The 11,748-nt window shown below is 54.0% G+C and overlaps 1 protein-coding gene across 2 annotated transcripts; it reads left to right on the plus strand.

Moving 5' to 3' along the window:
• The first annotated feature begins 528 nt into the window (after window positions 1–528).
• On the plus strand, window positions 529–11,615 carry PBK (PDZ binding kinase). Of its 2 annotated transcripts, none has more exons than XM_030490682.1 (8): window positions 529–648; window positions 1,388–1,453; window positions 1,743–1,833; window positions 2,833–2,975; window positions 5,560–5,729; window positions 6,593–6,722; window positions 8,474–8,650; window positions 11,047–11,615. In XM_030490682.1, the coding sequence occupies exons 2-8, from the start codon at window positions 1,405–1,407 to the stop codon at window positions 11,250–11,252; spliced, it is 966 nt and encodes a 321-aa protein (XP_030346542.1). In that variant the 5' UTR covers window positions 529–648; window positions 1,388–1,404; the 3' UTR covers window positions 11,253–11,615. The 2 variants fall into 2 exon arrangements, with proteins under 2 accessions (XP_030346542.1, XP_030346543.1); XM_030490683.1 differs by lacking the exon at window positions 529–648 and adding an exon at window positions 662–781.
• The last annotated feature ends 133 nt before the right edge of the window (window positions 11,616–11,748 follow it).

Raw genomic sequence — 11,748 nt, forward strand, 5'->3', positions numbered from 1 at the left:
CCGTGCCTGGGGGGGTTCACAGTGCCATGGGGATTCATGGGGAGCTGGGGAGGAATGGGGGCGTCATATATACGGACCCTGACAATGGCTCAGCCCTGGTTCAAGAAGCCCCTGCAGCTCGGTGGGGTACAGAGCCCCCCCCCCAACAGAGACACCCTCCCCTCAGGGCTTGGGGACTCCCAGAGACACCCCCAAAAGGGCTTGAGGACCCCAGGGAACACCCCCCGAAGGGCTTGGGGACCCTATAGAGACCCCCGAAGAGGGGGACCCCAGAGACAACCCTCACCCCTGCCATGCCTGGGTGGTGAGACACACCGCTCCCCTAAGTTTTGGCAATGCCATGAAGACCCCCACAAAGGCATGGGGATCCCATTGAGACACTCCCCTATGGGCTGACAACCCCACAGAGACCCCCACTAAGGGCTTGGGGACACCACGGAGACCCCCCCAAGGCATCAGGGACCCTTCACAGTTGCCCCCCAAAACCACCTGGGGACGTTCGCGCTCTTTCCCCCCCCAGCCCCCCCGAAAGCGCAGGACCCCCGTGAGCCCCGCCCCTTCCGCGCTCCGCCGCGCTTTGTCCGCCCGCGGCCGCCGTAACGGAGAGGCGGACGGTTCGCGCGCGCAGGATTCAAACGGCGGCGGCAGGTAACGGCGGGACGGGGCGGGGATCGGGATCGGGAGTCCCGGTCATGGTGTTAGCCCGGGGGCTGCGGGGCTGGCCCGGCCTCCCCTCATCGCGGTGGGCTCCGGCATCCCCGGGCCTCCCGTCGCCGCTGAGGTGGGCACCGGGAGGCCTCTCCCGCTTCCCACCCCCGATTTGGGACCCCCTTGCCCGCAGTAGTAGCACCCATCGTGCTCTGCTGTACCCATCCAGCCTGGAGCCCCGCTCGCCCCGGGGGTGAGACCCTCCGTCCCATCCTGTTGGGAGCAGCCTGGGAATGCTTCCTACAGCCCCAGCGCCTTCCCTTGGTGCCACATCCCCTGCTGGTTCCTCAGGACACCCAGCCCAGGGTCCTGCCTGGCTCCTGAGCCGCCCCAGCCCTGGTACAGGGCTCACCCCGCCTCTGCAAGCCGGCTCCGGGGTGATGAGCCCCGCAGGGACACAGCTGCGACAAGGGAGGGAGGAGCTGGGCATGCAGGAAGGCACATCCCTGCCTCAGCTCTCAACCTGCTTGCTTGAAGGAGCTGGGAGAAGCCAAATGAGCTTCCCAGCACGTGTAATTTGTGTAATTTATGTCCTTCAACATACCGTTGTGGTGCCTGCAGTGCCCCTGCCTGGGTTAGGGCTAGAGCCCTGCACAGCTTGTGCTCCCAGGTCCTTCCGTGGGGTTTCTCCAGCATTCTGGGGGGTGGAGATGGAACAGAAGTGTCTCCTGTGCTCTAGGGACCAGGTTTGCAGTGATGGAAGCCTTCAAGTCTCAAAACAACCTGGCCCAGAGGGAGAAACCCGGTGAGTTGTGTTCAGGCGTGAGCCCTGTTTCCAGAGGGGCTGGTGGAGAAATGGAGGGTACGGGGGTTAACCCGGGCTGCTGCCACTCACTCGCTTCTTCCCAGTGGGATGGGGGGAAATTGGGAGGGTAACAGTGGGAAAACTCATGAGTTGAGAGAAAACTGGCATGATTGGTGAAGAAAAACGAGCAAAGGCAGCTCAGGAATCTGCTCACTGCCTCCGTCCCTGCAAAGCTGCTCTGATCCGCTGCATGGGGTCACTCATGGGGCTGGGTTTCTTTTCTTTTTAGATGTGGGGCCAGTTTCTGTCACTATCCCAGCCTCCCCCTTCATGCAGAAGCTTGGATATGGCACTGGGGTCAACGTCTACCTGATGAAAAGGTACCTGTGAGAGCACAGCGTGAGGTGCTGCTTGGAAACAGGGCTTGGTGTCTTTTCCCCCTGGAAAGATACAATCATAGAACCACAGACTGGTTTGGGATGGAAGGGATCTTAAAGCTCATCCATTTCCAACCCCCTGTCACAGGCAGGGACCCCTTCCACTAGAGCAGGTTGCTCCAAGCCCCGTCCAACCTGGCCTTGAACACTGCCAGGGATGGGGCAGCCGCAGCTTCTCTGGGCAACCTGTGCCAGGGCCTCAGCACCCTCACAGGGAACAACTTCTTCCTCAGATCTCATCTCAATCTCCCCTCTGTCAGGTTAAAGCCATTCCCCCTTGTCCTGTCCCTACAGGCCCTTGACAAAAGCCCCTCTCCAGATTTCTTGTCAGCCCCTTTAGGCACTGGAAGCTGCTCTAAGGTCTCTGTGGAGTCTTCTGTTCTCCAGGCTGAACAAGCCCAGCTCTCTCAGTCTGTCTCCATAGCAGAGGTGCTCCAGCCCTCACAGAATCGACCTTCCCATGCTGCCCGCACCCCTTCAGCTGGGCATGTTATTGCAGAAGGGGGGTGGGACTTTGAGCTGCCCCATGTGTGCTGGAGGTGTCGGTGCTGGGAAGGAGCCCATTGTTTTGGGGTAATCCCTGCAGCCTTTCCCCAGAATTGCTGTGCTGGGGGGCATTCCTGGCTCTGCTGTGGCCTGCTGGGCAGCTGCCTCCCTCCCTGAGCCTCTGCTCCTCCACCAGAAAATGAGAATTGATACAAATCTCCTTTTCTAAACCGCCTGGAAACCCGCTGGAGGAGCACTGGAATGGGGCAGGCGTTGCACACACCTCTGCAGTGTGCACATTGGCGGGCTTCATTTATTTCAGCATTGTTCTTTATTAATTCCACAAAATAAATGCGGATGCTCTCCAAAATAGTTTCTCAGTGACCTGTATGAGCTTCAACCATGGTGCTGTTTACCAGCGGTGTGGTTCTGAGCCGTGTGGGTTTTCCTGTGCAGATCTCCCAGAGGTTTGTCTCGCTCCCCATGGGCTGTGAAGAAAATCAATTCCAAATGCAACAGCAGCCAGCAAAGCATCTATCAGCAGAGACTGAACGATGAAGCCAAGATCTTGAAGAACCTCCAGCACCCCAACATCGTGGGTGAGTTTCCAGCACAGCTTGTGTTGCTTAAATTGCAACGTGAGCCATTGGAGCTGATTCTGGAGCCAGGCGCTGTGACACGAGGTGGCTGCAGGGTTTCTCTGGGCTCCTTTCACACCAAGGGCTGTGGGTTCCAGACTCCCTGGGCCAGGCCCACCCTGGACCTTCTTAAATTAACTTAGCCTTGCCCTGCGTGACGGGGACTGCCAGGGCAGTGTGAATGGTGGCAGAATTGTGGAATCATTTAGGTTAGAAAAGACCCTTAAGATGATAGAGTCCAACTGTTAACCCACCACTAACCCATGTCCGTAAGTGCCAAATCTACATGTCTTTTAAACCCTTTCAGGGATGGTGACTCCACCACTGCCCTGGGCAGCCTGTTCCAGTGCTTGACAACCCTTTAGGGAAGAAATTGTTCCTAATATCCAATCTAAACCTCCCCTGGTGCAACTTGAGGCAGTTTCCCCTTATCCTATTGCTTGTTATATGGGAGAAGAGACTGACCCCACCTCGCTACAACCTCTTTTCAGGTAGTTGTAGAGTGCAAGGAGGTCTCCCTGAGCCTCCTTTTCTCCAGACTAAACAACCTCAGTTCCCTCAGCTGTTCCTCAGACTTGTGCTCCAGGCCCTTCACCAGCTCCCCTGCCCTTCTCTGGGCCCAGTCCAGCACCTCAGTAACTCTTTTCAATGATAAACTGAACATGACCCAGCAGTGTGTGTTTGCAGCCCAGAAACCAACCGTGTCCTGGGCTGTATCACCAGCAGCATGACCAGCAGGTCCAGAGGGGGGATTCTCCCCCTCTGCACCGCTCTGGTGAGAACCCACTTGGAGTACTGTGTGCAGTTTTGGTGTCCTCAACATAAGAAGGACATGGAGCTGTTGGAGCAAGTCCAGAGGAGGCCACGAGGATGGTAAGAGGGCTGAAGCACTTCCCATATGAAGACAGGCTGAGAAAGTTGGGGCTGTTCAGCCTGGAGAAGAGAAGCTGCGTGGAGACCTCATAGCAGCCTTCCAGTATCTGAAGGGGGCCTACAGGGATGCCAGAGAGGGTGTCTTCATCAGGGGCTGTAGCGATAGGAAAGAGGTAATGAGTACAAACTAAAACAGGGGAAGTTCAGGTTAGATACAAGGAGGAAGTTCTTTGCTGTGAGGGTGGTGAGGCCCTGGCACAGGTTGCCCAGAGAAGCTGTGGATGCTCCATCCCTGGCGGTGTTCAAGGCCAGGGCTGGACAGAGCCTTGGGCAACCTGGTCTAGTGTGAGGCGTCCCTGCCCATGGCAGGGGGTTGGAACTAGATGATCTTAAGGTCCTTTCCAACCCAAACCATTCTATGATTCTTGTAGATGAGGTTGGTGTTGGTCACCGAGAGGTTGGTATCTGGGTGTTTCCTGACAGAAACAGCGTGGGACTCACAAGCTGCTGCTGTGTGGAGGCTGCCCAGGAGCTGAGAGGTGTTTCACTGCCAGCTTTGAGCTGTGGGGCTACTCCAGCACGGGGATAGCCCCAGGGGAGGGAGAGCCCACTGTAACAAGGCAAAGGATGGGCAACCCCTTCATGGTGTCTGGGATGGCTTCTGTGCATGGAATGAGGCTCCGGGTCCCCCACTGCTGACACACCTTTGCGAGGTGGCAGTAGAGGCTCTGTAATGCTCTCAGTGGTAGGAATATTTTGAGGAGCTGCTTTAGTCTGTGTTTAATTTCTGCTCTTATCTAAAAATCTCTCGTGCCAGTCAGAACAGCTTCCTCTGACTTCATCCTTTTATTTGTTCTTGAAACTATCTTGGTACAGTCAGTTGTGCTAGAAATGCTGCGTGCAAGGAACTCTGTATCCCTAAACCAGCACATCTTGCTTCTGCCAGGAATTCAAGAGCAGAGATAGGCTCGACCTCTCCCACTGCAAACATTTCACTGCTTCTTTTGTAAAAGGTGCCGTAAATCAGTTATGGAATAACGCTTCAGCTATGCCATTATGCAAGATGTTGCCGTTTATAACTCCACCCAAAGAGTATTGGTTATGGACAGGAGTAAAACACGGAGCAAGAAAGTTTACATGAGTGTCCATATGTGTGTTAGTCTTGACCTTGTGAAATGGCCCCTGTGAGATGAGGGCTTGGCATTCCCAAAGGTCCCCCCTGGCCTTTGTCTTGCTCCTATGGCTCCTTATCTTTGCAAATGGACATGTTAGTGCTGCAGATCTGCTGCTGCTCTCCTTTCTCCTGGTTCTCCACCTGCAAAGATCAGGGCAAACCTCCCTGCCCTGGGCACAGGATGCAAACCTGACCAGGGAAGCAAGAAGGGGGATGTCTGCGGGCCCTCCTGGAGGAGGGAGCTCCTTTCTCCCTATGAGGTTTGTGGCTCGGGGCTGCACAGGTCACTGTGGACATTCCTGTGGTTCACCTCGCCACGTACAGCTGCGAGCAGCTCCCCTGGGGAGTGAATTTGTTTGGAATGGGTTGCAGCATCTGGGAATGCACCAGGAAAGCACCTGGGCAGCAGCCCCAAATGCTTTGGCTCCATTGGGCGGGCAAGCATGCGGGAACGCCGGTGCCTGCGTTGGCTCTCAAACAAACGGTCTTTGTGGACAGGTTACCGCGCGTTCACCGAGGCCAACGATGGAAGCATGTGCCTGGCCATGGAATACGGAGGAGAAAAATCGCTCTGTGACTTGATTGAAGAAAGAAGTGCAAAACGGTTGGGCCCTTTCCCCGCTGCCACTATCTTCAAAGTCGCTTTGAGCATGGCGAGGGGGCTGAAGGTATGTTCAACGTTAAACCGTAGCTGTTCTGTGTGCAATCGTACACACTGGGGACACTGGAAAAGTAAAGGGATTCGGTGTGCTGTGCCAGCAGGTGGAGAGCAGATGCCTGGTGGGGTTTTTTTCACCAGGGTGCTGTACAAGGTGAAAACTGAGACCTGAGGTTTGAGATGGAAGTAATATAACAAGAGATGCAACAAGAGGTTTTGTCATGGATGTTCTGCTGCCCTCCCCTGGGGCTACCCGCTGTCCCTGCTTGCTAGCCAGGCAAGGAGGCTGGCTGCTGACTCTTGCATCCTTATTGCCACCCCAGGCAGTTGCAGGGAGCTGGTCTTGGCAGAGAAATTGGTTGACTGATGCCCGTGGCTGCCAGCTGGTGCTGCTTGTATCCTTCCTCTCAATGCGCTGCAGCAGCCACGGCACTGAGGTTGTGTTTAGGGAGAAAAGGTGGGGAAATGGAGACTCTAAACCACAGCATGGCTTCTGAGCCTCTCCTGCGCTGAGCCAGTGCTCAGGGTAAAGCACAGGCGGCCGGGACAGTCCGAGGAGATGTAGCTCTAAGCTCCCAGGATAACACAGACCTGCACTTGGCCGTCAGCTAATACCTGCACTTTGCACCTGCTCTCAAGGGCTTGTTGCTGGAGGTGCTTCTCACAGCCTTTCACTAAAAGTCAACAGTAAGCCTCCAAAAGTAGGCTGGGTGGAAGAAGCTTCCATGTGCTTTGTACGCGTGTTGACCCATCTTTGAGGTTTTAAATACATTAAATATTTAAGAAGCTGGTGCTTTGTTGGCCAAATCCAATGGCTCTTCCTGCGTCTCCACAGATGTAAGTGGGTGTTAACAGGTTCTCTCTTCCTCTTAGTATCTGCACAACGATAAGAAGCTGCTCCATGGAGATATCAAGTCTTCCAACGTGGTCATTAAAGGTGACTTTGAAGCCATCAAGATCTGTGATGTGGGAGTGTCCCTGCCCCTGGATGAGAACATGACTGGTAGGTTGGGCTGCTGGGAAGGGGATCTGGATGCTCAGTGTTTGCTTGAGGTTGGCTCCAGGAGCAGCGGGAACGCACTTGCCCTCCTGTGTCCATGGAGAGAAGGACTGGCAAGTTGTTCACACCCTGCATGGTGAAGGGGAGCTCTGGAAGGTCCAGCTTTAATTCTCCAGACCTGTGACATCCATCTCCTGCCCTCCTGCACTTGTACATGGACATAGGATGCTGGATCAGGCCCTGCTAGACCCAGCTGAGGCGATGCTCTTGCCAGAGAGCCAAGTAAATGAATCCTTCTCATAGGGCTAGAAGGAAGCCCAAGCCAAGTGTGAGTGTTATAAAGACTTCATGTAAACGAGAAGCAGATGTCTAATGGCGTCGTGGCTTGGCTGTGAGCAGCGGGAATGTGTTTGGGTTAATTACAAGAATGCTTTTCTCTGCCGCTTTACACAGCGCTTGGGCCTGCGACAGCCTCATAATTTATAAAGCTGCTCCATTACATTTTTATTAGTAGCTCTTCCCTTTTATAAGGAGGGAGAGAGCTGGAGGCAGCGCCCCAGCGTAATCTCCTGGAGAGGAGCGTGGCTCAAGAATCAGTTTCTGGGCTGGGTGAACAGGAAGAAGTCCTCTCCACCCAGCCCCGATTTTGGCTTTGCCTCCTCATGGTCTTAAGGAGACAACGAGCACCCAACAACAGCGAAGGGGCCGGTCCCTGTCAAGGATCAAAGTGCAACAGCCTGTGAAGTGTTGAGGGATTTTGGCATTTGCTTGTTGTTACAGGCCGGGCTTTGACGATCAGCCCCATGAGACAAAAGTTTCTTAAACAGCTTGAGATTGCCAATAGCTTGGGAGAGTGGGGAGAAATGTGGGACCTCCTCTTGGGAACAGGGCGTAAGGGATCGGGTCTGAGCTAGTGCTGCCTCCATCAGGCTAAGAGCTGATTACTTCAGCTCTCCTGAGGCAAATTAAGATCAAGGAGGCATTAAACTGAACAGTGATGAGAACTGGAGAAAACTGCATCCAGCTCTGGGGCCCCAACATAAGAAGGACGTGGAGCTGTTGGAGTGAGTCCAGAGGAGGCCACGAAGATGCTCCGAGGGCTGGAGCACCTCTGCTATGGAGACAGGCTGAGAGGCTCTTGATAGGCCTGTAGGGACAGGACAAGGGGGAATGGCTTTAACCTGACAGAGGGGAGATTGAGATGAGATCTTAGGCAGAAGTTCTTCCCTGTGAGGGTGGTGAGGCCCTGGCACAGGTTGCCCAGAGAAGCTGTGGCTGCCCCATCCCTGGCAGTGTTCAAGGCCAGGTTGGACGGGGCTTGGAGCAACCTGCTCTAGTGGAAGGTGTCCCTGCCTGTGGCAGGGGGTTGGAACTGGATGAGCTTTAAGGTCCCTTCCAACCCAAACCATTTTGTGATCCTATGATAAGATGATGGTTCGGTTCTTCTCTGCATGGCCTCAGACCTCATGGAGGTTTCTCTGCAGTCCCCAGTGTGTGTTGCTGGGCCCGGGAAGAGAAACATGAGCCCCACTGAGTCTGGCACTTTTGCAGAGCAAGATGCAGGTCACGGGGATTTGAGACTATGCACATGCAAAAGAAAAACAGGTTCAGGCCCCCAAAAGATCCCGCCCTGTGGCTTTGGCACACCTGAACTAATAACCAACAGGCTAACTCCTGGCTGCGTGCTGAGCTGTGACTGCATCTCAGTGTTTGTGAGCCCCAGCAGAGACTCAAGCCGTGTCTTTTCCTTTCAGTGAGTGACCCTGACATGCACTACATCGGCACTGAGCCCTGGAAGCCCAAGGAAGCTCTGCAGGACGATGGCATCATCACTGACAAGGCTGACATCTTCCCTTTCGGGCTGACTCTTTGGGAAATGATGACCCTCTCTGTGCCCCACCTCAGCTTCGGTGATGAGCCTGATGATGAAGGTTTGTTTCCATATCTTGCTGGTGAGCAAGTTTTGCTCCTAGAACTGCTTTCCTCTCTTAGGAGGATTGATTTTTACAGCACGTGTTAGTACCCCCGCAGTGCTGGATCTCCTTCAGGTGCCATCTGAAGGGCTTTGCAGTCATCTGTTTGCACCAGCTGCATTTCCCAGCCAATGCTGGGGAGCTCACCGAGGAGTTTGGTGCAGCACAGAAGTGCTCAGCACTACCCCAAGGCCATTTCCAACTTCGTTTAGGTTTTTAAATCCAAAAGTGAAGTTGATAAATGATGGTAACTAATCATTGCAGACCAGCTGCTAGTCTAAGAGCTCACCTTCAGCTGCTTGTCAGCACAGAGAGGTAGGCTTCAAAGATGTGCCTGAGCTGGAGGGCTCTTCCCGTGAGAGAGAGCCATGCAGTACTCTCAGCCATGCTCTGGCTCCATCCCACATCCATGCAGCACAGGAGGAATGGGCCAGGCTGTAGCTGTGTGGTGGGTGCTGTTGAGGTGCCACTAAAATGATGTGGCCAGAAAATATTTAAAATGACGTCACGCTTGAAAGGGTACACAAGATTATTTGGGCCTTCTGGAAAAGAGAGGCTAAACCAAATGTGCTGTGCCATGGCCAGGTTAGGGTTGCAAATACCCTCTCGGCACTGACAAAGCACAGGGGAAGCAGGAGCAGTTACTTTGGGCATCTCCTGTGTGCCCGTGGGGATTGGCCATAGAATTAGAATCATTCAGGTTGGAAAAGACCTTTAAGCTCATTGAGTTCAACCATTAACCCAGCTCTGCCAGGCCACCACTAAACCGTGTCCACAAGTGCCACATCTACATGTATTTCAAACACTCCCAGGGATGATGACTCCACCACTGCCCTGGGCAGCCTGTTCCAGTGCTTGACAGCCCTTTAGGGAAGGTATTTTCTTCCTTATCCAACCTATACCCCTTGTGGTGCAACTTGAGGCTGTTTTCTCTTGTCCTATTGCTTGTTACCTGGCAGAAGAGACCAGCCTCCAGCTCACTACAACCTCCTTTCAGGTAGCTGTAGAGAGTGAGAAAGCACCCCCTAAACCTCCAATGCTCCAGGCTGAACACCCACAGTTTCCTCAGCCGTTCATCATCACACACTCCAGACCCTTCAGCAGCTTCATTGCCCTTCTCTGGACCCGCTCCAGCACCTCAATGTCTCTCTTGTAGCGAGGGGCCCAGAACTGAACACAGGATTTGAGGTGCAGCCTCACCAGTGCCAGTACAGGGGGATGATCACTGCCCTGGCCCTGCTGCCATGCTATTGCTTGTTCAGAGTTGCACGGAGCAGACAGTGCAGGGGGGAGCATATGGGACGGGCAGAGGGTGCTCCTGCTGCCTGGGGACAGCGTTGTGCCCTGGAACACCACAAAACTAAAAATCTTACAGGCTGTGCTGGGAAAACTCCTCTTGCCAGAGCCTTCATGCTGGCATGGCCCCACGGGCTGGCTTGTATTGCCTAACTCCAGCTCCAGGCTGCAGAGGTTTTTCCCGGCCAGCTCTGCAGGGGTGACTCAGTTATTCTGCTGGGAAAAAAGGGGGTAGATACAGCTCAAGATATGGAATTTAAACCAAACAAAACATAACGATGTATCCCAGGCAGCAATTGGTGCTAAGAGGAATAGCAAAGCTGAGATGGAGGTCACATCCCCCCGCACACCTGCAAGGCAGGACTTGGGGATACTGGTGGATGGAAAGCTACACATAACCTGGCAGTGTGAGCTCTTCACCTGGGTGTGAGCCCAGAAACCAACTGTGTCCTGGGCTGCATCACCAGCAGCGTGACCAGCAGGTTGAGGGAGGGGATTCTCCCCCTCTGCTCTGCTCTGGTGAGACTGCCCCCTGCACAACAAGGATGTGGAGCTGTTGGAGTGAGGCCAGAGGAAACCATGAAGATGCTCTGAGGGCTGGAGCACCTCTGCTATGGAGACAGTCTGAGAGAGCTGGGCTTGCTCAGCCTGGAGAACAGAAGGCTCCAGGGAGACGTTAGAGCAGCTTCCAGTGCCTAAAGGGGCTGACAAGAAAGCTGGAGAGGGGCTTTTGACAAGGGCCCATAGGGACAGGACAAGGGGGAATGGCTTTAAACTGACAGAGGGGAGACTGAGATGAGATCTGAGGAAGAAGTTGTTCCCTGTGAGGGTGGTGAGGCCCTGGCACAGGTTGCCCAGAGAAGCTGTGGCTGCCCCATCCCTGGCAGTGTTCAAGGCCAGGTTGGACGGGGCTTGGAGCAACCTGCTCTAGTGGAAGGTGTCCCTGCCCATGGCAGGGGTTTGGAACTGGATGAGCTTTAAGGTCCCTCCTAACCCTAACCCTTGTGTGATGGACGAGGGGGAGTAAAGCCCCATGACTTTGCCACCTTCTTGTCCAGATGAATCTTTTGACGAAGGCTCCTTTGACGAGGAAGCATACTACAACGCCCTGGGAACACGGCCAGCCCTCAACATGGATGAACTGGATTCATCCTACCAGCACATGATCGATCTCTTCTCTGTCTGCACCAGTGAGGACCCCAAGAAGCGTCCCTCAGCCGCGTGCATCGTGGAAGTCCTGGAGGCAAGTCTGGCCCAGGGGTAAAAGCATCTGAGCTCCTAGCGCTCAGGGATTAAGTTAGAAGAATGAGTAAGTCTACTCCTGCAGCGTTTATCCCTCTAGTATGTGAAACCTGCTCTATGTACTTAAAAACAGAGCCTAAACTCATTAAACACTAACCCCTGTTTTAAGGACGTCTGAGGCAACTGGGGCTCGCCCTGCTCTTAGAGCAATCCCCTCCCACATGCAGTTGGGTCCTTAAGTAAGCTACATGCTCTGGGCAATAGTTTAGTTTTACTTTAGTTGTTGTATTACACGTGTTTTCAAACCCTTTCCCTTCTCTGTGTTGAATTAACAACAGTTCTGTCACTGAGATGTTAAAAAATAAATGTATTTTGGTTTATCTCAGGGTGAAAGGGGTGGTTTTTCTCTCTTAAGGAGTGTGTGTATGACTCTGCCAAGTATGTGCAAGCTTTGGAGGGCTCTTGTGTAAAGTATTTGTGCTCCCAAGGTGGTTGAGGGGCAGCAGCCCACAGGTAAC

Source organism: Strigops habroptila, chromosome 6, assembly GCF_004027225.2.
Source record: "Strigops habroptila isolate Jane chromosome 6, bStrHab1.2.pri, whole genome shotgun sequence".
Taxonomy (NCBI): Eukaryota; Metazoa; Chordata; class Aves; order Psittaciformes; family Psittacidae; genus Strigops; species Strigops habroptila.